Source organism: Equus asinus, chromosome 16 (genome assembly GCF_041296235.1).
Source record: "Equus asinus isolate D_3611 breed Donkey chromosome 16, EquAss-T2T_v2, whole genome shotgun sequence".
NCBI classification, from domain to species: domain Eukaryota; kingdom Metazoa; phylum Chordata; class Mammalia; order Perissodactyla; family Equidae; genus Equus; species Equus asinus.
In genome coordinates, this window is record NC_091805.1 from 42,512,637 (window position 1) to 42,538,224 (window position 25,588).

Sequence of the window (25,588 nt, forward strand, 5' to 3'; positions counted from 1 at the left end):
TCCCCATTTCCTCCTGACTCCTCTGCTCTGCAGCTGTGAGCAGCTCCTGGTGTTCCAGGGTAGCAATGGGCAAGACACACACCACTCCACCTCCCCCAGATGAGGCATAAATCAGCCCTGGGTTTTCTTGGATAAAAGGTCTGAGGTTTCTACGTGAGCAATCGCGGAGGTCCACTTCATGAAACGCTTAGTGAATCTCCTGAGGCACGAGTGTGACTCCCGAGCCATGTGCCTGGCGTGGGGTGGTTGTGAACATGAGATGTCTGACAAAGAAGAAAGAAATGCAAACCTGGTTTCTTTGGGGGAAAACGGCTGTGAGAAGAAAGCCATCTGTTTTTATGAATTACTTCAGCTGTATTTCTAGAATCATGATCAGTCTGATGCAGTCACTGAGTCTTTCAGTTAGACTTTACTGAACTTTATGAGGAAATTATATACTCTGGAGATGCGCATAAAAGTGGAGATTCACGCAGGTCTCCAGATGGGCCCCTTGGTGGTGGTAAGAGAGCCTGGATTGTAACTCCGGAAGCAAGTGGAACTGATCCACGAGATTGGCTACCAGTCCCAGCAGGCACAACACTGCTCTGCATTTGATTCAGACACTCTTTAAAACGTCTTTTCAACTATGAAATATCTCAGGCATAGAAACACGCATATATAATAATACAGTAAACATTCCTTTTTTTTTTGTTGTGGTAACATTGGTTTATAACATTATATAAATTTCGGATGTACGTCATTATATTTCGATTTCTGTGTAGATTACATCATGTTCACCACCCAAAGTCTAATTACAATCCACCACCACACACATGTGCCTAATCACCGCTTTCGCTCTCCTCTCTCCCTCCTTCCCCTCTGGTAACCACCAATCTAATCTCTGTCTCTATGTGATTGTTTGTTGTTTTTATCTTCTACTTATGAGTGAGATCATATGGTATTTGACTTTCTCCCTCTGACTGATTTCGCTTAGCATAATACCCTCAAGGTCCATCTATGTTGTCACAAATGGCTGGATTTCATCATTTCTTATGGATTGCATCGCTTCTTTTGGCTGAGTAGTATTCCATTGTGTATATATACCACATCTTCTTTATCCATCCGTCCCTTGATGGGCACCTAGGTTGCTTCCAAGTCTTGGCAATTGTGAATAATGCTGCATTGAACATAGGGGTGCATGTATCTTTATGCATTTGTGTTTTCATGTTCTTTGGATAAATGCCCAGCAGTGCAATAGCTGGATTGTATGGTAGTTCCGTTCTTAATTTTTTTAGGAATGTCCATACTGTTTTCCGTAGTGGCTGCACCAGTTTGCACTCCCACCAGCAGCGTATGAAGGTTCCCTTCTCTCCACATCCTTTCCAACACTTATTATTTCCTGTCTTGTTAATTGCAGCCATTCTGATGGGAGTGAGATGATATCTCATTGTAGTTTTGATTTGCATTTCTCTGATAGCTAATGATATTGAACATCTTTTCATGTACCCGTTGGCCATCTACATATCTTCTTTGGAGAAATGTCTGTTCAGATCTTTTTCCCATTTTTTAATTGAGTTGTTAGTTTTTTTGTTGTTGAGATGTATGAGTTCTTTATGTATTTTGGATATTAACCCCCTTATCAGATATATGGTTTGCAAATATCTTCTCCAATTTGTTAGTTTTTTTTCATGTGTTGATGGCTTCCTTTACTGTGCGGAAGGTTTTTAGTTAGATGTAGTCCCATTTTGTTTATTTTTCTCTATTGTTTCCCTTGCCCGATCAGACATGGTACTTGAAAATATGCTGCTAAGAACAATGTCGAAGAGTGTACTGCCTATGTTTTCTTCTAGAAGTTTCACGGTTTCAGGGCTTCCATTCAAGTCTTTAATCCATTTTGAGTTAATTTTTGTGTATGGTGTAGGATAGTGATCTACTTTCACTCTTTTGCATGTGGCTGTCCAGTTTTCCCAACACCATTTATTGAAGAGACTTTACTTTCTCCATTGTGTGTTCTTGGCTACCTTGTCAAAAATTAGCTGTCCATAGATGTGTGGGTTTATTTCTGGGCTCTCAATTCTGTTCCCTTGCTCTGTGTGTCTGTTTTTGTACCAGTACCATGCTGTTTTGATTACTATAGCTTTGTAGTATATTTTGAAATCAGGGAGTGTGATATGTCCAGCTTGGTTCTTTTGTCTCAGAATTCCTTTGGGTATTTGGGGTCTTTTTTTTGTTCCATATAAATTTTACAATTCTTTGTTTTATTTCTGTGGAAAATGTCATTGGAATTTTGATATGGATTGCATTGAATCTATAGATTGCTTTAGGTAGTATGGACATTTTAATGATGTTAATTCTTCTGATCCAAGAGCATGGAATATCTTTCCATTTTTTTGTGTCTTCTTCAGATTCTTTCTACAGAAACTGTTTTATAGTTTTCAGTGTATAGATCTTTCACCTCTTTGGTTAAGTTTATTCTTAGGTATTTTTTTCTTTTTTGTTGCATTAGTAAATGGAATTGTACTCTTAATTTCTCTTTCTGCTACTTCCTTGTTATTGTATAGAAATGCAACTTACTTTTGTATGTTGATTTTGTATCCTGCAACTTTACTGTATTCATTTATTATTTCTAAAAGTTTTTTGGTGGATTCTTTAGAGTTTTCTACATAGAAAATCATGTTATCTGCAAATAGTGACAGTTTCACTTCTTCCCGGATCCCTTTTATTTCTTTTTCTTGACTGATTACTCTGGCTAGGACTTCCAATGCTATGTTAAACAAGAGTGGTGGAAGTGGGCATCCTAGTCTGGTTCCTGTTCTTAAAGGGATAGCTTTCAGTTTTTCTCCATTGAGAATGATATTAGCTGTGGGTTTGTCATATATGGCCTTTATTATGTCGAGGTATTTTCCTTCTATACCTGTTTTATTCAGAGTTTTTATCATAAACAGATGCCTTATGTTGGTAAATGCTTTCTCTGGTCTGTTGAGATGATTGTGTGATTTTTATTCTTCATTTTGTTAATGTGATATATCACATTGATTGATTTGCTCATGTTGAACATCCCTGCATCCCTGGGATAAATCCCACTTGACCATGGTGTATGATTTTTTTAATGTATTATTGTATTCGATTTGCGAGTGTTTGGTTGAGGATTATTGCATCAATGTTCATCAGTGGTATTGGGCTGTAATTTTCTTTTTTTGTGCTGTACTTGTCTAGTTTTGGTATCAGGAGACCTTTGGCTTTGTAGAATGAGTAAGGAAGCCTCCCCTCCTCTTCAGTTTTTTGGAACAGTTTGAGAAGGATAGTATTAAGTCTCCTTTGAATGTTTGGTAGAATTCACCAGGGAAGCCATCTGGTCCTGGACTTTTATTTTATTTATTTATTTTTTTTGAGGAAGATTAGCCCTGAGCTAACTACTGCCAATCCTCCTCTTTTTTTTGCTGAGGAAGACTGGCCCCGAGCTAACATCCATGCCCATCTTCCTCTACTTTATACATGGGATGCCTACAACAGCATGGCTTTTGCTAAGCGGTGCCATGTCTGCACCCAGGATCCAAACCGGCAAACCCCAGTCCGCCAAGAAGTGGAATGTACACACTTAACTGCTGCATCACTGGGCAAGCCCGTGGACTTTTATTTTTTGGGAGGTTTTTGATTATTGTTTCAATCTCCTTACTGGTGATTGGTCTATTCAAATTCTCTATTTCTTCTTGATTCAGTTTTGGAAGGTTGTATCATTCTAAGAATTTATCCATTTCTTCTAGATTATCCAATTTGTTGGCATATAGCTTTTCATAGCATTTTCTTATAATGTTTTGTATTTCTGACATGTCCATTGTAATTTCTCCTCTTTCATTTCTGATTTTATTTATTGAAGCCCTCTCTCTTTTTTTCTTGGTGAGTCTTGCTAAAGGTTTGTCAATTTTGTTTATCTTTTCAAAGAGCCAGCTCTTGGTTTTATTGGTTTTTTTCAGTGTCTGTTTCATTTATTTCTGCTCTGATTTTTATTATCTTCTTCCTTCTACTGATTTCGGGCTTTGTTTGTTCTTCTTTTTCCAGTTCCTTTAGGTGCACCATCAGAGTGTTTATTTGTGATTTTTCTTGTTTGCTGAAGTAGGCCTGTATTGCTATGAGAAGTTTATAGAACAACTTTTAGAACTGCTTTTACTGTATCCCATAAATTTTGGCATGTTGTATTTTCTTTTTCATTTGTCTCCAGGTATTTTTTGATTTCTCCTTTGATTTGTTCAATCATTGTTCAATAGCATTTTGTTTAATCTCCACCTATTTGTAGCTTTTCTGATTTTCTTCCTGTAGTTGATTTCTAGTCTCTTACTGCTATGGTCAGAAAAGATGCTTGGTATTATTTCAATCTTCTTAAATGTATTGAAACTAGTTTTGTGGCCTAATATGTGATCAGTCCTGGAGAATGTTCCATGGGCATTTGAAAAGAATGTGTATTCTGTGGTTTTTGGATGGAATATTCTGTATATATCTACTAAGTCCATCTGGTCTAATGTGTCATTTAAGGTCAATGTTTCCTTATTGATCTTCTGTTTGGATGATCTATCCATTGGTGTAAGTGGAGTGTTAAAGTCCCCTATTACTATTGTGTTACTGTCTATTTCTCCTTTTATGCCTGTTAATAATTACTTTATATATTTAGGTGCTCCTATATTGGGTGCCTAGATATATACAAGTTAAATCCTCTGTTGGATTGTTCCCTTTATCATTATGTAGTGCCCTGCTTTTCTCTTGTTACAGTTTTTGTTTTAAAGTCTATTTTGTCTGATATAAGTATTGCTACCCCAGCTTTCTTTTCATTGCCATTTTCATGGAGTATCTTTTTCTATCACTTTACTTTCAGTTTGTGAGTGTCTTTGAGTCTGAAGTGTGTCTCTTGTATGCAGCATATATATGGGTCTCGTTTTTTTTAATCCAATTAGCCACCCTATGTCTTTTGATTGGAGCATTTAGTCCACTGACATTCAAAGTAGCTATTAATAAGTATGTACTTATTGTCATTTTGTTACTTTTTTTCCGGGTGTTTTAGTAGTTCTCTGTTCCTTTCTTCTTCTCTTCCTCTCTTCTCTTGTGGTTTGATGGCTTTCTTTAGTGTTATGTTTGGCTTCCTCTCTCTTAATTTTTTGTGTATTTATTATAGGTTTCTGGTTTGCGATTACCATGAAGTTCATATATAATAACCTACATATATAGCAATCTATATTAAGTTGATGGTCTCTTTAGTTTGACCTCTTTCTAAAAGCTCTAGTCTTTTACTCTCCTCCTCCCACATTTCATGTTTTTGATATCATATCTAACCTTTTGTGTGTGTGTGTGTGTCTGTTACCCTCTTATCATGGAAATAGGTAATTTTAGTACTTTTGCCTTTTGACCTTCATATTATCTTCATAGGTGGTTGATCTGCTACCTTTATTGTATTTTTGCCTTTACCAGTGATTTTATTACTTTTTTTTGGTCATAATTTTCTTATTCCTGCTTATGGTCTTCTCTTTCCCACTTAAATAACTCCCTTTAGTATTTCTTCTAAGACTGGTTTCTTGGTGATAAACTCCTTTAATTTTTGTTTGTCTGGGAATCTCTTTATCTCGCCTTCCATTCTGAATGATAACCTTGCCAGGTAGAGTATTCTTGGCTGTAGGTTTTTTCCTTTCAGCAGTCTAAATATATTGTGTCACTCCCTTCTAGCCTGTAAGGTTTCTGCTGAGAAGTCAGCTGATAGCCTTATGGGGTTTCCTTTGCATGTAACTTGTTGCCTTTCTATTGCAGCTTTTAGAATTCTCTCTTTATCTTTAATTCTTGATATTTTAATTATAATGTATCTTGGTGTGGGCCTCTTTTGGTTTATCTTGTTTGGTGCTCTCTATGCTTCCTGTACCTAGATGTCTGTTTCCTTCCTTAGGTTAGGAAAGTTTTCAGCTATTATTTCTTCAAATAGGTTTCCTGGCCCTTTGTCTCTCTCTTCTCCTTCTGGGACACCTATAATATGAATGTGAGTGTGCTTGATGGTGTCCCAGAGGTCCCTTAGACTGTTCTTGTCCTTTTTAATTCTTTTTTCTTTTATCTGTTGAGCTTGGGTGATTTCCTCTAGTCTTTCATCCAGCTCACTGATCTGTTCTTCTGTGTCATCTACTCTGCATTTGAGTCTCTCCAGTGAATTTTTCATTTCCAGTACTGTATTCTTCATTTCTGATTGGTTCTTGTCTATATTTTCCAGTTCTTTGTTGAAGATCTCACTGAGTTCATCTATTCTTCTCCCAAGATCCGTGAGCATCCTTATGACTTTTTGTTTGAACTCTTTGTCAGGTAGATTGTTTATTTCTCTTTCATTTAGTTCTTTTTCTGGAGTTTTGTCTTTTTCCCTTACTTGGAATGTATTCCTTTGCCTCCTCATTTTGTCTCTTTCTCTGTGTTTATATCTATGTATTAGGTAGATCAGCTACATCTCCTGATCTTGGAAAGTTGGACTTATGTAAGAGATGCTTTATGAGGCCCAGCAGTATGCTTCCCTCTTGTCACTAGTTCCAAATGTTCCAGGAGTGTCCTCTGTGTGGGCTATGTGTGTCCTTCTCTTGTGGCAGTGTTGCTCTTGCTGCAGGTGCCCAGGGAGGCGAGGCTGTCCCTCTGGCCAGCTGGTTGTAATGCTCAGCTGCATGTGGCTGCTATGGACCCTTCAGTCACTTTATCAGGCATGGGGATTTCCAGTACAGTTTGCTGCAAGATCTAATAGCACATCCCTGTTGCAGTTTTTCTGTGAGTAGCCCCCCAGCGTGGCTGGCTGCTAGGCTCAAGGGCTTACAATTGCTGTGGGCCTTCAAGCCTGCAAGGCTCTTTTCAGCTCTCTCAGGATTGCAGTTGAGTGGGGCTGACTTGAGGCATGGGAGCACCCAATTGTTTCAGGCTTTGGAAAGTGGGGCCAATCCCCTATGGGGCTGTTTGAGGAGGACAAGTCTTCTTCAGCTGACAAGCCCTACTGGCCACAGGGCCACACACACTGTCAACACAGTCCTGCTCTGTGTGCAAGCTCCAACTCCCTGAAGCAGACCCAGTTGCCCCATTGCAGAGGCCCCACACAGTCTCCCAATGCCACACACACTCTACCCACTCCTCACATATGCCATACTCCTCAGAGGCAGACCCACTTGCCTGCCTGCAGAGGATCAGGCACCCAGCCTACGTAGGCCCACAAGTTGCATGAGGGCTTGCTGTTGGATAGGGCCAGTCCCTAGGGTGGGCTGCCTACTCCGGCTGAGCTGAATTAAGTCAGTGCTTTAGTGGGTGTGGCAGACCCTGGGCTAACAGGCCAGTGGAAGAACTCCAGTGGCATCTGCCAGCAGCTGTGTCAGCATGTCTGTACTAGGTCACAATAATGGCTGCCATCATTGTTTCAATCCCTGGGGAGGTGGTCTCAGCCTGGGGAGGTCTCACCTCTCACCAAGGTGCACCCACAGTCTATCAGTTGAGTCTCTTTCCACTAAAGGACCATGCACTTTTCTTTCTGGTGATTTTAGGTTGCTTTCTGAAATGGATGAATTTGTGTATGTGCCCTTTAAAAGCTGGCTTTTATCCTCTTATGTCCAATAGCTTTTCTGGGGGTATTCCCCATTGTTGTTAGTAGCCAGCAAAGCTGGATATTATGCCACTCGTCTCAGGTGTGCTGAGTCCATAAGATGCGTATAGTGGTAACCCTCCCTCACTCAGGTTCCCTGCTCCTCCAGGGAAGGCTGCGTACCTTAGGATTGCTCCTGGCCAGCCATGAAGCACCACGGCTTGTGAAGGTGGCTTTTTTTCTCTCCAGAAAGGAATTTCTGCCTCTTCCACCTCAGTCAGCACTGTCCCTTGTTGTTGGAGTTCTTTCTACCCAGTTTTAAGTTCTCTCTCAGGAGCAATTGTTCCAAGTGTAGTTGTAAATTGGTTGTGTCCTTGGGAGGAGGTGAGTTTAGAGTCTGCCTACACCACCTTCTTGACTGAACTATAGTAAACATTCTTGAGAAACAAAATATTACAGACGCCATAAAAGTGCCTGTATAGCCTGCCCTGATCCCTTCCTCCCCAAGGATAACCACTATCCTGAATTTTGGATTTATCCTGCTAATACATTTTTAAAAACTTGTATATATATGTGTATCTGTCAACAACATCTAGCATTTGTGCATACTTTTAAACTTTACATAAATGTCGTCATGTTATATGCAACCTTCTGCACCTTGCTTTTAATTTTGCTCAACACTGTTTTTTGAGGTTTATCTATAATGATATATGTAGCTCTAGCACATCCGTTTTCACTGCTGTGTACTATTCCATAGTAGTACTAAACTAATATTTATTAATTTTCTAGTTGATGATCATTTAAATTGTTTCCAGTTTTCACCGTTGCTAATAGTACAACAGTAAACATTATTACACAGGTTTTCATGGGCACAAGTTTCTCTAGTGTATATATGTGTAGGAGTGGAATTACTGTCTGAAAGGGTATGCGTATCTTCAGTTTTACTAGATTTTGGTCTAATTGCTCTCCAAGCTGGTTGCATCTATTAACACTCCCACCAGTTGTATATGAGAGTCTCTGTTGTTCACATTTGTTAGACTGCAACATTTGCCAGTCAGATGGATGCAATATGGGTGATGTGTACTTTGAACAATGGAGGGGGGGTGCTCCTTTCTAAAACCGTTTCCTTGATGTTCAGGAAACAGTGTGATTACATTTTAGAATTTTCAGTGGTCAGACCCTTCATGAGGTGAACATTAAAGAAATCAATCCAGAAGGCCCCAGAGGAGCCAGGTCACCAAAACCCAGCAGATGTGGCCCCTGACCCATCCAGCTCTTGTGACTTGCCATCTGGATAGAGCCTGTGAGGCTCATCTTGAGACCTTATCCACTGAGCAATTCTATGGGGCAGCTCCTGCCCTTGACCCCGGAGGGATGTGTTGAGCAGGGAAGGGGAGGCCAAACTCCTCCATCAAGGATCCCCTTCACAGCCTGTGCCACTGTCTCTTTGAGGCATGTAAGGCTAATAGAGATGGTTGAGGTGAGGTGGCTGTTTACAAATCTCTCCAAGTCATCTGCAACAAGGGTGGACCCACTCCCCGAAACAATCATCTGACAGTCCACACATGGCAGACTACTGTTGCAGAGCTGTGACTGTTCCAGCACAGGATTGGTGAGATATGAGGAACCCTGGAACCATTTCAAGTTCTAGCCTTAGAATGGTGCTATAGAGTGCCAGGGTCATTGCATACAGCTGCCTAGGCTGTGCACTGCTCCATTTATACTGGCCACAATGTGAATGACATCCTCAGGGGTCATGCCATTTGGCAGCTGTGGCAGAGTCCAAGAAGACTTTTGGCCAGGGCATCTCAGAATCCACCTCAAAGAAGCATGGGCTCTCCATGGATATGCTAAATGACCTGGAAGGTATTCACTTCTATAAAGTCTTCCAACATCAGAAATAATCCAAAATGTAGGACTTGGACTTTCAGTTACTGAGTGTGGCAAATGCATTGTGGCCAGGATACTGTGATGGCCCACTAGCATCTTTGATGGGACAGTAACTCATGTGAATAGCTAATGAATTTCTTGAATTTCTTGGATACTACCTCTCTTGGTTACTTTCGTTACATCCAGTTAAAAAACTCAAGTAAGTATGGGGTACTGTGCAATTAATCATGTGATTTACTCAACACAAAGTGGTACATTTCTAACCACCAAAACTTCCAGGGATGTTTATTAAAATTACAACTGTTCATGTCCTTCAGCCCAGCAATTCCATTCTGGGTATTTGTCCCACAAATGTACTCACACACAAGCAAAATGATTTGTGCACAATATTGGTCATTACAGCATGTTTTAGTAAGAAAAGGTTGAAACAACCCAAATGACCATCTTTCATTTATTCCTTCATTCAGCAAAGGTTCACTGAATGCCCGTGATATTCTGGGCACTGTCTTGGGTCCTGGGATCCAGCAGTGAACAAAGCAGACAAACTTCCCGGCCCTCATGGAGCTTGTGTTTTAGGGGAGGGAGACAGATAGCATAAAATAAAAGAGTTGTTAGATGGTGTTGAAAGAAGGATTAGGGGTGTTGGGGAAAGGAGTGACTTTAGCTAGTGTGATCAAAAAGGGCATCCCTGAAAAGGTGACATGTGAGTGAAGACCTGAGGAGGTGAGGGAGCAGGCCACATGGACATTTGGAGGTAACACATTCCATCCCAAACAGAGGGAAAAATAAATGAAAATCCCTTGAGATTGGATAGGTCTGGCATATTCAAGGAGGCTAGTGTGGCTGGAAGGGGACGGGAGAGAAGTAGGTGGTCAAGGGGCAGTGGGGAGCCAGATCATGGTGGTCTTGTGGACCCGGTAAGGACTTGCATGTTTACACTAGGTGAAATGGGAGCCATTGTAGAGTTTCAAGCAGAAGAATGACATGATCTGACTTCTATCTTTGAAGGACCATTCTGGCTGCCACAGAGAATCTGAGGGGGCAAGGGCAGAACTGGGAGACCTGCTAGAAGGCCTCATCCAGGTGAATTCATCCAGGTGAGAGGTGACTGTGCTTGGAGCCCAGGTAACAGCAATGGCAGTGATGAGAAGTGGTCAGATTGAGGATATGTTTAAGAAGTAGAGTCAATGGGATTTTCTGTTGGATTGGATGTGAGGTGTGAGAGAAAGGGGTCAAGGATGATGCCAAGGCCTTTTGCCTGAGCAACTAGAAGGATGGAGTTGACGTTTAGGGAGATGGAGGAAGACAGGGAGGAGCAGGTTTGGTGAGGAACACCAAGAGTTCTGTTTTGAACATGGCAGGTCTAAAATGTCTAATAGATATCTGAGTGGAGATGTTGAGTAGGTGGTTGGATAGATAGAGGTCGGGTGGACATATAAATTTGGGAATCAGAGTATTTCAAGCCATGGACTGGTTACAGTCACCTGGAGAGTGAGCATAGTCAGTGAAGAGGACTGAGCATTGGGGCCCAGCGTTTAGAGGTTGGAAGAGAGAGAGAGCCAACGAGGGAGGAGAAGAAAGAGAGAGAGAGAGAGAGAGAGAGAGGTGTCCATCCCAGGAGGCAAAATGGAGAAAATGCTTTAAGAAGGAGGGAATGGTCAGCCATGTCCAAGGCTGCTGAGAGGTCAAGTGATGAGGCAACAGAGGGGTCACTGGTGACCTGGACAAGAGGTGTTTTGGTGGAGTGCTGGGGGCAAAGTCTAATAGGAACGAGTTCAAGGGAAAATGGGAGGTAAGGATTTGAGATAAGTAGTAGAGACCACTTATATTCAGGAGTTTTGCTGTAAAGGGGAGGAGAGAAATAAGAGATGCGGTGGTAACTGGAGACGGCCAGCGGATCGAGGGTGTTATTTCAGAATTTTGTATGATGATAAAAATAATCCATCATACACTGCTAGTGGGAATGTAAAATGGTGCAGCGGCTTTGGAAACCAGTCTGGCAAGTCCTCAAAACGTTAGTCAGAGTTAGCATATGACCCAGCAATTCCACTCCTAGGCACATATCCAAGAGAAGAGAAAACGTATGTCACACAAAACCTTTACACGAGTGTTCATAGCAGCATTATTCAGAACAGCCAAAAAGTAGACGCAACTCAAATGTCCATCAACTGATTAATGGAAAAATAAAAGGTAGTATATTTCTACAATGGAATATTATCTGGCCATACAAATGAATGAAGTACTGACACATGCTACAACATGGATGAACCTTGAAAACATTAAGCTAAGTGAAAGAAACCAGTCACAAAAGACCACATATTGTCTGATTCCATTTACATGGAATGTCCATAACAGGTGAATCTGTAGAGACAGAAAGTAATTTAGTGGCTGCTTAGGGCTGGGCTTGTGGGGAGGTTGGGGCAGAAATGGGGATTGACTATTAATGAGTATTAAATGACTTTCTTTTTGGGGTGATGAAGTTGTTCTAAAATTGATTGTGGTAATGGCTGCACAACTCTGTGCTATGCTAAAAAATGCTGAATTGTACACTTAAAAAAATCCAATAAAGGGGGAAATCGATGCTATTGGAGAGGAGGGAACCAAAGTCCTTGAATAAGCAGGAGGCTGGGACCCAGTGCCCATGCAGAGGAGTTGATCTTAGGAGCACACGCTGTCCCCACAGGAACAGAGGATGGGCCAGCCTGTGGGTACAGATGCTGGCAGCTGAGGAGCTGTGGCGAGGAGCTTCTCGTTGCGGGAGTTCTCTCCCGAGGGTGTCGTTTTTCTCTGTGAAGTAGGCAGCAAGGTCATCAGCTGAGGGTAAGGATGGTGGAGGAGGGTTTGGGGCCTCATGAGGAGTGAGCCTGAAGGAATTGTGAAGAGGTGGGGATGTGTGGATGGGAGCAGCACGAAGTCACACTGGGGGTCAGGGGTGACCTTGGCCTGCATGGTCACAGCTAACGCTTTGCCAGTTCCAAGGTGGTCACTTCTTCACGTTTCAACATCTCTGAGAGCAGGCTGTTTCCCACAGTCAGTGAGGTACTTAAAACAATTGTGTGTTTTACAATGGATGTGCTGACCATGTGCCAGGCACCCATATACATACCTACCCCTAGGAACTCATTGACTCTCATAAGGACCCTGGAGGTGGTGTTACTATCATGGCCGTTTTGCACATGGGGAGACTGAAGCAACGAGAGGTTAAATGACTTGTCCAACGTCCCACTTGTCCAGGGTCCCAAAGTGTGTGTTGTGTGACTTCTCCAGCTGTGTTTAGCTGCTTGGGGGAAGGCCCAGAGTAGATGGAGGGGTGGAGTCACCAGGGTTAGGAGTTTATCAAGCAGTGACGATGGAGTGAGATGGCAGGGGAGCTGAGAGTGTACAGGACCACTGACTAAGCCCATTAGGAAGGGAGGTTATGATACACACGGGGTGAGGGCAGTGAAACAGAGGCAGGTCCCAGTGGGGTTGAGTTATATTTGGAGTCAAGATACTAGAAGGAGCGAGCCAGAAGGATGGGGTACTTTGGACTGCAGGACTCTTAACATTGAGATTACAGTTGGAGCACAACTATTAGTTATGACAAAGGCCACACATGACCCTAGGAGTGGGGGGAGGACAAGATAGCAGAAGGGAGGAGGCAAAGGGACAGAGAGGCAGACTGTTGGAAGGGACACTGATGTAGGCGTTGAAATCGCCCAGAATTATGACAGCAGTAGTGTTGGAAAGAGAGATGGTGCACAGTGGAATGACGGCGAGTGACCTGGAGGAATGGGCAGCACCCCGTCCACCTCCAGGCCCAGTGGTACCAAGGGTGTGTCAGAAAACAGCCTTCACCTGAAGTCAGGATGAAAGTCATGCCAGTCTTCTGGGGTGGGGCCCAGCACAGCCCGAGCTGCATGGGGGCTTCGGGCATCTCCCTCTTGCTTTGCTGCCTTGGGGTCTAGACGAGCGAGCGGTCCTGACCAGCGAGCCAGACTGGCCACAGGGTCAAGGGTGTGCATTAAGAAGAGAAGTGGGGTCCCTGTAAGTTGTGAAGGCCAGGGGGTAGAGGTTAGTGTGGAACTCTGACTCCCACGGTCAGACTAAGGCTTCTCAGCAGGATGATGAGGGCAGGCCTGCCAGTGACCAGAGGGTGGGCTCCAGAGCAGATGGTCTGATTCAGATCCCAGATCCTCATCTCTCAGCAGTCAGAGGGCAAGTTCCTTAGCCTCTCAGAGCCTCAGTTTCCTCAGCTGCAAGATGGGGTGAACCATGGTAGCTCCTTCGCAGCACTGTCAGGAGAGTGTGCAGGACTGCTCGTGGTGCACAGAGAGCGCGTGGCCAGCGTTAGCTGTTATTATTCTCGTCCCTTGTGAAGGTGACACTGTTCTTGGGCAGCAGGAACCCGATGCTCCAGTGCCATCTGGTGTCGTGGCCCCGTCTGGCTCTCGCGCCGGCAGGTGCCTGGCAATGCTGAGAAGCAAGAGCATGTGCTCCTGTCACGCAGCTGCTCAGACTAGGCGCTCAGCAGCTGCTTGTGGTTTCAAAAAGCATCTTCATGCTGCTGAGTCAAATGCCGTGAAACGCTTTGTTCCCTGTGTTAGGAAGTGACTCAGCCATTGTGTCAAGGAAATGGCAGGAAGCTGTTGCTGTTTCAGGGTGGGCTCCCCAAGGAGGGTGCGAGCCTTGTCTTTGGTGAGGAAAGCCCGTTTCCCACCTCTCCTCCTGCAGTCACTGCTGATGTCTGGAAAGGACATTGAGCTTCCTGAGGTCTGGCCATGGCTTCATCCTCTGTTGACGTTATGATCAAGACCTTGCTGAAATTATGCACCATCATCCCAGAAATCCTGAAAGAACTCCTTTAAGCTCAAGCAACAACAGGCATTCAATACGGAAGGAGCCTGACTCAGTTTACCCCCAGATGAACATTTGGCATCTGGTCATCTGCATCTCAAGGATGCCCCTCCAAGGGCCTGCAGGCTGGAAGGGAGATACCCAGGGACCACTCCCCCAGGGCAGTTTTCTCCTCCAAGGTGAAGCTTTGGCACTCGCAGATGCTTTCCTGGGCCCCTTGTTAATGTCAGATTTGGATTCGTCAGTTCGCTTCAAAATAATCTAGGCATTGAGAGGAAAAGGTGGGGATACAGAGGAAGCAAGATCGGCCGTGTGTTGATAATTGTTAACGCTGGGCGATGGATGCTTGGGACCTCACTACACTATCCTCTCCACTTTTGTACATTTCACAATAAAAGTTCTAGAATTTTTTAAAACAGAAGAAGAATAGCAAATAGATACAATCTTAACATACAGACAAACAAAAAACAATTTTTGTTTGCATCCAAAATCATTGCATGCAAAGCCATCCTACTGTGTCCTCTGAGAAATACCTCCCGCCCCGCTCCAGGGCCAGCTCGGAGGGTGCAGTTTGGGACTACGGTCTCCTTCATGGGGTAGCTGCCTCCTTTTTGAAACCTGGCCCCGAACAGTGACTGGGCCCAGGGAATTTATCCACATCTTAGTTTTAGGTTTAGGGAGGGGTGAAAATCTTAATGATGGCATATGTTTGGGTCTCACAGATGGTCCAGACCTTTTTGTAAAAACTTCAGTAATGACTGAACAGATCAAAAAGGAAACAATTATTTCAAAAGAAGAGGAAAGAGAAAAGGAAGGCAAGCCAGGGTCAAAATAGCCATGCTTTAGAAAGTAGAAGTTACAAGTGCTAAGGATCTTCTTGTCCTAGAAGACCACATGGTAGCTCATAAAGGCTGGTACAACTTCATGGCCCCTGTGGGGTCCTTCCCGCTCAGCTCACCTCTGGGAAACAGGTCCGCCTTTGTCTGTCTGTCTCTCTCTTGCCTTCACTGTTCCTGCTCTTCTGTGTGCTGGCCACTGCTCATACAAAGATGAACGGCAGATGGGCCCAGCCCTAAGAAGCACAGTGTTGAAAGGAAGACAGACACATAAATCTAATGCAGGTATTGACAAGAGCTGTGAGAGCCCAAGGACCACGACTAGCTCTGCCAGAGGCAGTCAGGAAAAGCTTCAAAGAGGGGGTGACATCTGTGCTGGGTTTTGAGAAATACATAGGAGTTCACCAGAAAGTGAGCGGGAGGAAGGGAGTTCCAGGCAGAGGAAACAGCCTGGGCAAAGGCCAGAGGTATGAGACTATGGTGTTTTGAAGAGTAGTAAGTCCACTGCATGTAGAGCGTTCAGAACATAGAGTGGAAAAAGGTTTTCCCTTAGACAGTGGGGACCATCGAAGAGTTTTCAACACACCAACAACATGACCAGAGTGGGGTCCATCTCAGTCTGCCCTCTCTCGCAAAATCTTGTGTTTCTTCGTAGTTGGAACTCACCAAACTACCCAGAGCCCTCCCACTAGTCCAGGTTTTAGCCTGAGGGAAGTGCCAGGTTCCAGCTGATTGGCAGAACTGTCCTGACTGACATCCGTGAACACAGGCGAATGCCAGGATGCCTTCCAGGCTTAAGTCATTTATGACCTCTGCCCATTTCTGGAGCCTTCTGGGAGGATCATTAAAAAAAACCCACCCACGAGAGGGGACATACAGAAGTCCTTTCCCAGAGGGACAATGATTATTTGGTTCTCCTTTTTTAATAATCTTCAAATTTCTCTTAGGAGCATGTATAGGCCCCTATTTCTTTATTCACAATGCCAACATCCAAATAGCCCTGAAAAACAGAGTTGTTTTTTTCTTTCCCCCAGAACTCATTTGGCGGCAAAATGACCTGAACAGATGTGAGGCTATTTATAGTCTTTATTGATTCACTTGGTGTGAATATTCATATTCTGCTGCAGAAATACCAACATGTTTGATTACAGGGTGCTGCCCCAGACCCCATCGGGAGTGTTATGTAGTTGTGTAGCATAAGCACCATATTAGCCTTCTAAAATATAATTAGAAACAAAAATCTGAATTTCAAAACCAGTCTGGCCCCAGGGTTTTTACATAAGGAAATATGGGCCTGTCTTACTTTGGTGAGGAAGAGGACATGTTAAGCATAGTGGGCCCTCAGCAGTGTGAGACGACCCTGCTCCACTTCTCTGGTCGTCTCACTCTCCCAGGCTCCACTCTGAACATTATAATCCATTTAAAGGTGATTCATGGGAAGGTGAAAGTGTTTGGTAAGCACGTAGTTATCTCCTACTGGCTCTCTTCCTGGCACAGGCCCTCCCCTTACACAAGGCTTACTTATCCTCTGTTGTCTGATCTTCTCCTGTGTCTGTAGTTTCTGAAAATAATCAGCTCACAGTAACCCCTGTGCCAAAGAGGCCTGTTTTGGGTGGCACATTTTGCTGCCCTTCACCTCCATCTCTTCCTTTCTGCTTCTCAACTCCTCTCACTCCTACTTCACTTCTGGCCCCGTGGCTCCCTGAGCAGCTCTGCTAAGCCTACCCCTGACCTCTTGGCTCTTTCCTCCCAGTAGCATCTTTCACTGGGAGCCTGGGGCCCTCCTCCTTCCTGACGGGCTTTCTTCTCATGGCCTCATCATCCAGCCCCGTCTTGCTTTTCCTCCTGCCTCGACTGCATCCCATCTCCCTCCCTTGTAAGGTCTTCTTCCCTGCATTGAACTCGGAGGTCCTGACTGGCCCCAGGCCCCTGCCTCTTCTCTGTCCACAGCCAGAACTTCGTTCCTGCAGGTATACCGCTGCTCATGAATTGTATCTCGAGTTCAGCTCTCTCCTCTAACTCTCAATCCATTTGTCTGACTCCTTACTTGACATCTCCTCTTAGCTATCTCAAAGACACAGTAAATGCAATGTTTCTAGAACCAACGTGTTGATCTTCTCTGCTCTGACCCTGCCAAGACCTGCCCTTCTTCCTCTGTTTCCGTCTCTACCCGCTCAGCTATTGAGGCCAGAAGTGTGACCATCACCTCTCCACCACCCTCATCTCCAGCCCATCACTGAGGTCATGCTGGTTTTTCCTGCTACAGTCTCTCCATCTGCACCACCCTGACCCTAGGCAAAGCTGCCATTACCTCCCCACTGGACCCCAGAAGGTGCATCCCAGCAGGTCTGCTGCATCTGCTGGTTTCTTCTAGAAATGCACATCGGATTGTTTCCCCTTCCTTCACGCCCCGTAGGGGTTTCCTGGATCAAGTGCTTTCTCAGGATCAAGACAAGGATCCTTACAGACCTTTGATCTGACTCCTCTGACTCTCCCAGCCTCACCTGTACCACTCCAGCCTTGTCCTCCCTACTCCAGCCAGCGGGTGAAGGATCTCTTCCTCGTGGAAGCCTTCCTTGGCCTCCTGACTCACTCAAACCCCTGTTACAGGTTCTCCAAGCATTGGGTGCTCAGCCTTCACAGCCCTTGTCACATTTATTTGTGGGGTCGTTTGACTTTGTCCATCTCTCTGAGTGTCAGCTCTGTGGGAGCTGGGACCTTGCCTGCTGTTGCTCCCCATGGCTCCCATCACCTAGCCCTGGGCCTGTCCCAAAGAAGGTGCTCGGGGTCTGATGGATGAGTGGCTGCATGTCATATCCACAGGAAGGCCACGTCACGATACAACTGTTGAGTGCACAGAGAGGGGGAGGAGACGGGAGGGTGTCACCTTCTCATGGGTGCCAAGGGGCTCTTAGATCCTTAAGGTCTGGGTTCTGGGCTTTCTCAGTGGACCAAAGATGGCTTTACCTGTTATGTGTGGGGTAGGGGGCCTTGATCTCCCCTGGAGTACACACACCTTCCAGCCAAGCGGTCCTCCTGGGTCTCCATTTGCGTATGGCCCTGAAGTCCGACAGCTCTACCACCGTCTCCCCCACCTCCTCCTCCTCAGCATGGGGGTGCCTCCCCAGCCCCACCGCTCTGCCAGCCTCCAAGCTTGCCACTGCCTTCTCAGCTGGCGGAGTGACTCCAGGTCACTCAGATACTCAGATATGCCCAGGAAGCTGCTGCAATGGCAGGCAGGTGGCCCTCTGTCCGGGCTGTTAGGGTTGTAATAGTAGAGCTGGATGGACCCGCCAGTCCACCTCCTTGTCACGTGAGGAATAGACTTACCCACGGTGGGCAGTAAGGGGTGGCCGGGCCAGGACCACGCAGGCTTGTGTCCGCAGGAGTAGCTAACTTTCTAACTCACCCTTGGCCTCCCTCATCTGTCTGGAGTGAGGTCACTTGGGGCCACCTCAGCAGCAAAAGTCAAAGGGAAAGCCTCTGAGGAGCATAGCTGGCAGCCCACCTGAGTCAGGAGACGGCGCTGGGAGGGCGCCATTGGCCTAGCGCCAGGTGATCTGTATTGTAGTAACTCCTGCCCAAACTAGCTGGCTCCACTACTTCAGGCAAGTCATTTCAGCTTTGGGCCTCAGTTTACTCTTTCAAAATATGAATAATAATCCCTGCTCCCACCGAAAAACCCTGTCCTGACTAGGTCAGAGGCATTTTGTCAGGCTCAGATGCTGCCATGTGCCAGGCATTGCCTGCTGCTGTACATTTGGTCCTCACGGTCACTCTGGGAGGGGGGCTATGTTTTTCTTCCCACTTCTCGGATGAGAAAACCAAGGTTCATCAAGCAGGCACTGTCACTTGCCTGAGCGTTCTCAGCTCATTAAAGATGGGAGTTACATTTAGACTTGGGTCTGTCTGACTGTAGAGGCCCGTGCTGGGTCCAGGCTGTGGCCCCTGGCTTGAGGAACAAATAAAAGGAAAATGGACATGACAGTGCTTTGGAGATGGCCCCATGCCATGCAGATGCCACTGGGGTTCAGGCTCTGTCAGGTCTGAGGGCAGATGGAGGGTCAGGCAGAGGCTCCCCCTTCCTGGGAAGTGTCTGGTTCTGCTCTTCAAGTTGGGTAGATGGGGGGGTGGGAGTTCTTCTGTGACCTGAAGCATGTAGATGTGGATGAATGAACATTGGGCCTTTTTTCTGGGATAAGGGAGATCGGGTGGGCAGGAAGGAGAAGGTGGTGTCTTTTTTCATGGTTTGAGGTGGAGGGGGTATCAGGGAGACATTGGTGTTCTTAGTTCTCTTGTGCTGTTGTGCAGGTTGTACACTGCATGGCTCTAGGAGGCACCATTCACACTACAGTCTAAGTGAATGGCACTCCCTAGAGAGGTGCACTATACCTCATACCCGATGGCCCTGGAGATGTTCCTTAGTATGATAGCTCATGGTAAGCAGTGATAGCAGTTAAAATTAACTGAGAAGTTACCATGTAAGGACATAGCATTTATTTTATCTTACCTAAGCCTCACAACAATCCTCTGAAGTTGATACTGTTATGTGTGTTTTACACATGGGGAAACTGAGGCTCAGAGGAGTTAGGGGAATTGCCCAAGGTCACACGGCCCCAGCTCTTTCCCACTCTCCCACGCTGCCTCTGAACTCCATTGAGGTTGAAGGAAGCAGATGTGGCGGGAACTTCAGTGCATGAATAAAACCATCATCTGTGTGTCTCTTTTCTTCCCCCTTCCATGGCCCCCCCATAGCTGGACAAGATGCTGGACCCCCAGGTGTGGCGGGAGGCAGCCACACAGGTCTTCTTTGCCCTGGGGCTGGGCTTCGGGGGTGTCATCGCCTTCTCCAGCTACAACAAGCAGGACAACAACTGCCACTTCGATGCCGCCCTGGTGTCCTTCATCAACTTCTTCACCTCGGTGCTGGCCACCCTCGTGGTGTTCGCTGTGCTGGGCTTCAAGGCCAACATCATGAATGAGAAGTGTGTGGTCGAGTAGGTGGCCCCTCTCCTCATGTCCTTATTCCTCCCTGTCCAGCTTACCCAGGAGGGACAGGCGGGCTGTGGATGCAGAGTCCCCATCCCCCTGGGCTGAGGGATGGAGATGAGAGGTGCTCTCTCTGTCCCCAGCCCTGGACCCCAGGGACAGTTCCAGCGATGTCTCTGTTGATGGTCCAGGGGTCCTGCTGGGTGGTGCCCCCAGGGTCGTGCCCACTCCTTCCTTTTGACCTGGCCCTCTCCCCTTTGTGCTGCAGGAATGCCGAGAAAATCCTGGGGTACCTCAACTCCAACGTGCTGAGCCGGGCCCTCATCCCTCCTCACGTCAACTTCTCCCACCTGACCACCAAGGACTACTCGGAGATGTACAAGGTCATCAAGACCGTGAAAGAGGAGCATTTCTCAGCCCTCGGCCTCGATCCCTGCCTTCTGGAGGACGAGCTGGACAAGGTGAGGGACAGACTGCCCTTCCCAGGACAGGCAGGGAGGCAGACGTGGAAGTGCGGAACCCAGAGACAGGCTGTGGGGAGCTAGAGCTTGGGTGCAGGCTTCCAAAAGCCACCAGGGACTCATTCATTTACTTGAGCACCTACTATGTGCCCAGAGAGGGAGAGAGGAAAGGTAACAGCCAAAACTGCTGCCCTGAGGTAGGTTGGCTCCTGACAGGAGACAGGCAGACACAGACAACAGAAACCATGGGAAGTGCTGAGGGTGACTTTCACATTCTTTGATTGGGTCATAGGAAAGGCGTTTGGAATAGTGCCTTGTACACAGCACGCAGAAAGTAGGTGTTTGTGTTAGCATTAGCATCTGCCCTTTGTGTCTGTCCCTTTTTGCCCTGATGACAGCGTTATGAGTCGAGTGTTAATATTGTCCGCTATTTTATAGGTGAGTGGCCTGTAAGTGGGGAGCTTGCTCAGGGTCTCACAGTGAGCAAGCAGGGAGCCAGGGCTCAGATTCCCATGCTCTGAGTTCCCCCTTGATGCTTCTGCCCCCTCCCCTGGCTGTCCCCACTCTAACTCCTACTGCCACCGTGACCCTTAGTCCCTGGGGTGGCGTAGGACAGGGGCAGGCTGCCCCCTCTTTCATGCCCAGGCCCAAGTCTGGACACCTTGCCTTTATTCCCATAGGCACAGCTGGAAACTTTCAAAGTGACTGTTCCATTAGAAGAGGTGCCAAGGGAGAGACATGCCCAGAGGGTCCTGGGAGCCAGCTGGTGCCAAGGCTGATGTGGGGCAGAGCCAGCTCCTGTCAGCTGGGGCCAACCCTGCCCCTCTTTCTGGGGCCAGGGAGGGTGATGCTTTCCCAGTACTGAGGTCTGAGCTCCATGTTCAACGTCAGCTCCGTTCCACTGGCACCGTCCCAGATGAGGGAGCTGCATCCGCTCCCCTGACTCTTCCCATGTGATCAACAGCAGAAGGGCCCAGTCTGGGGACCCCTGCCCTGGTTTCTTCCCAGGTGACTGGCGGCAGGAAGGACCTCCCCCTTCCACAAGACCTGCCCCATTCTCACGGTGTGGCCTGGTCCTCTGAATAAAACTCGGGCTGTAGCCGTTTTTGTTTTGTTTTGTTTTGTGAGGAAGATTGGCCCTGAGCTAACATCTGTTGCCGACCTTCTTCTTTTTGCTTGAGGAAGATTGTTGCTGAGCTGACATCTGTGCCAATCCCCTTCCATTTTATGTGGGATGCTGCCACAGTGTGACCTGACAAGTGGTGCTAAGTCTGTGCCTGGGATCCGAACTCATGGACCCTGGGCTGCTGAAGAGGAGCACGCAAACCTAACCACTAGGCTACTGGGCCAGCCTCTTGTAGCAGTTTTTTTATACAATACAACCTCAATAACATCCACATGACAAGGATTACATACACAGTGGGGGCAGGTGTTCCCTCACGATTGCAGGACATTGCAGGACAACACAGAAGTGTGTCAGTGGGCAGTGTGTGGTCAGTTGCCCCGTGAGCAGGGACCCAAGCATTAAAGCAGTGGTCCTCTACCTTGGCTGCCATCAGAGTCACCTTGGGGCTTTACACAACCCTGATAGCCAGCTTTACCCCTAGACCTATCAATCATTGTCCCCAGAGTGAGACCCGGGCGTTGCTGGTTTTAAAGGCTCTGATGTGATTCTACTGGGCAGCTGAGGTTAAGACCACTACGTTAAGGTCTGGAGTTCAGAGCTGGGAGCAGCCAAAACTGTGGCTGAAGCAATCAGGGAAGACTTCTTAGAGGAGGAGGGCCTTGAGCTTGGTGTGTTTCTAAATGTGAGCATCTTCATCTGAATCGCCTGGAGTCTTTGTACAGCTTGCAGGTTCCAGGTCCCACAGGCAAACTCCTGAATTGGTGTCCTACTCCCTGGGGGCGATTCTGATGCCCACTCAAGTGTGAGACCCACTGGCCCAAAACAAGAGGATTTAGTTGGGGGCGGGGAGCCCTGTGACAGAGGGAATAGTTATTTCCATGGCTCCAAGGGCAGACATAAGGAAGCAGGGGACTCCTGGGTCGGGGGGGCGGTAGGTGTGGGCCCTCACTGAGCCCTCGCCTTCTGCCCCCTATCCACCCCACAGTCTGTGCAGGGCACAGGCCTGGCCTTCATCGCCTTCACCGAGGCCATGACACACTTCCCTGCCTCCCCGTTCTGGTCCGTCATGTTCTTCCTGATGCTCATCAACCTGGGCCTGGGCAGTATGATCGGGACCATGGCGGGCATCACCACGCCCATCATCGACACCTTCAAGGTGCCCAAGGAGATGTTCACAGGTAACTCCTCCCAGCAGACCCCACTCACTTTGTGACAACGATCAGCTTGTGGCTCTGACTTTAGAAAGACCCCGTACCCAGAAGCCCGCCCCCACCACTGAGACGCAGCTGGAGCCTGGCCATGCCGCCCAGAGAAGAGCACTGAGGAGCCAGGGGGAGAAGGCTGTCTGGGAATCTGTGGCAAACCTGAGCTAGGAGACAGACCTCCTTCTTGGTTCCTTTGCCCCTCCCCCAACGGCCTGATGAATCATCTTGGGCAGGGGTAGCCTCCCTCCATGCTGGCCTTGTCCCCTGCTCCATCTCTGTCCCCCCAGCCCTGGGATGTTCCCCGCCTAGTAGAGTGAGAGCTCAGACCTTCAGCATCTGGACCACCTCCCCCCAGGCAGGGCTGGGCTGGGCCTGCTGAGGGTGGGCTGCAGGTCCGCTGTGGGGAGGGGTGGGCTGGGAAGGGCCTGGGTGCCCCCCAAGACCTCCAGGCCTGCCCACCCTGCACCTTTGCCCCCACACCGGCCTCCCGGCTCTCTGTAGTGGGCTGCTGTGTCTTTGCATTCTTCGTGGGGCTCTTGTTCGTCCAGCGCTCCGGAAACTACTTTGTCACTATGTTTGATGACTACTCGGCCACCCTGCCACTCACCGTCATCGTCATCCTTGAGAACGTCGCCGTGGCCTGGATCTATGGAACCAAGAAGTAAGGGAGATGTGGGGAGGGGTGGGGACGGGAGGAGGGGTCTGTCCCGTCCTGACTCCCCGGAGAGTGCTGTGTTGCCAGGGCTGCTTGTGAGCGGGACAGGAGATCACAGAGTCAGGATGTCAGAGCTGAAAGTGCCCTTCTAGATCACAAGTGAAACTGAGACTCAGACATGACCGCCCAGGGCCGCTTGGCTAGTGAGAGGCAGAGCCAGTCTGAAGACGCAAGTTTTCCCGGTTCAGGTCCTGGAATCACCCTAAATTGCCTTAAATTACCATAGCACAACTCTTCAGAAATCTCTTAGGCCTGTTAAGCACTTACTGGGTGTACGAGAAGCCCTTGCCCTCAAAGAACATAGAGACTCCGGAGCCTGATTCGCAGTTTTGAGGTGATCTACGTAGGGGTGTGAGATGAGTGTGGTTTCGGCCTTAAGTTTGGTCGGGTGGGTAAGAGAATTCAGCAGTAAGAACGGATTGGGTCTCAGGGCCTGAGCCTGGGACAAACCCACACTCACCGTCAGCCCCTGGCCTCAGGCCTCAGGCCTCGTTTGAGAACAAATCTGTATCCCCAGGAAGCCCCAGGTCTAGGTCCCCCCACTCTCAGTGTTGGCTGTGGCCTCACTCTCCTTGTCCTCAGTGAGTCCTGGACTCTACCAACCCACTCAGCCCGACCCTCCCCCGACGTCTGGACCCCGTCTTTGAATCACCCTCTCTCACGGGCCCTGCTCCAGCCATCTCCTTGCCAGGGAGGGCAGGAGGGGCCGGGCGATGAGGAGGGAGCAAGCTTGTGAGCCGGGGCTGGAAGAGGCTGCTAGAAGGGGCTCTGACCCTCCTGCAGTCTGGTGAGGCCCCAGTACCTCAGCAGGTGTATATAGGATTATATAGGAAACTAATTATATTGAAAATTAGCAGATTACTGTTTAAAATCTATGATATAGTAATGTGCTTTATTTTTGCTGCATTAAGTTTCAACATCTAGCTGTGGCTCTAATAATGATAATTTTGAAGTAGCGATGAACGCAAATTATGTTGTAGGTATCTTCAATTGTAATGTGATAAGAAAATCACGTTATCTGTGATTTAATCAACTGGTGACAGTCACAGGTACTGTTAATATTACTGTGGTCGCTTGCATTTATAATGGAAAGAAATCTAAGATTTCAGTTAAGTGCTATTGAGGTGAACATGACTTTTTTTTTTAATGCCATTTGTGTACAGAGCATGCCAGCCTCCCAGAGTTGCACCCAGAGAGCTGTGGTTAGAAACCCTTGCGTCAGGGCCAACTTCTGCCTTTGGACACTCGGGACATGCACTTCTACCTCTTTTCCAGCAGGGGGCGTCTAGAGCTAGGCCGGCCTGAGTGGGGCCGGGCCCCAGAGAACACAGAAGCCCATACTGCTTCGTGCCAGCCCAGGGCGTGTCGGGTAGGCTGTATCACATCCCTGGGTGGAGTGTGACGTAGTCAGAGCAGGTTAGAGGAGGACAGCAGAGCCTTCCCAGAGGCTCTGTAGCCAGGCCACAGAATAATAGATCAGGAGCATTGAATGTGAAGAATCGAAGAGTCCAGGAGGGAAGGACTGGTCAGTGAAGGCTTCTTGGAGGAGGTGGCTATGGAGGAAGGGGCAGGCACAGTGGTGGTGCCAACTGCTGGGCCCTCTGCTGCCCCTGGCAGGTTCATGCAGGAGCTGACGGAGATGCTGGGCTTCCGGCCCTACCGCTTCTATTTCTACATGTGGAAGTTCGTGTCTCCGTTGTGCATGGCTGTGCTCACCACGGCCAGCATCATCCAGCTGGGGGTCACACCCCCGGGCTACAGCGCCTGGATCAAGGAGGAGGTGAGGGGTGGGGGCCCTGAAACCCCAGGGACGTTGGCATCTTCCCAGGCCGTTAATGTAACAGGCAATAGAGATCAACCCTTATAGGGTGACTCTTGTGTGCCAGGCCCTGCCAGGGGCTTTGCACACCTGATCTGTAACCTTCACAACAGCCCAAAGAGAGAGAAGGCATTATCTCCATAGCACAAATGGGGAAACTGA

General features: G+C 47.5%; 1 protein-coding gene across 1 annotated transcript in view; it reads left to right on the top strand.

Moving 5' to 3' along the window:
- SLC6A17 (solute carrier family 6 member 17) overlaps positions 1 to 25,588 on the top strand; it is a 57,885-nt gene that overhangs the window by 28,241 nt on the left and 4,056 nt on the right. Inside the window, exons 7-11 of the mRNA XM_014835254.3 lie at positions 19,867 to 20,108; positions 20,369 to 20,561; positions 22,673 to 22,865; positions 23,394 to 23,553; positions 25,225 to 25,387. Of these exons, the coding sequence (XP_014690740.2) occupies positions 19,867 to 20,108; positions 20,369 to 20,561; positions 22,673 to 22,865; positions 23,394 to 23,553; positions 25,225 to 25,387 (951 nt within the window). The remainder of the gene's footprint in view (positions 1 to 19,866; positions 20,109 to 20,368; positions 20,562 to 22,672; positions 22,866 to 23,393; positions 23,554 to 25,224; positions 25,388 to 25,588) is intronic.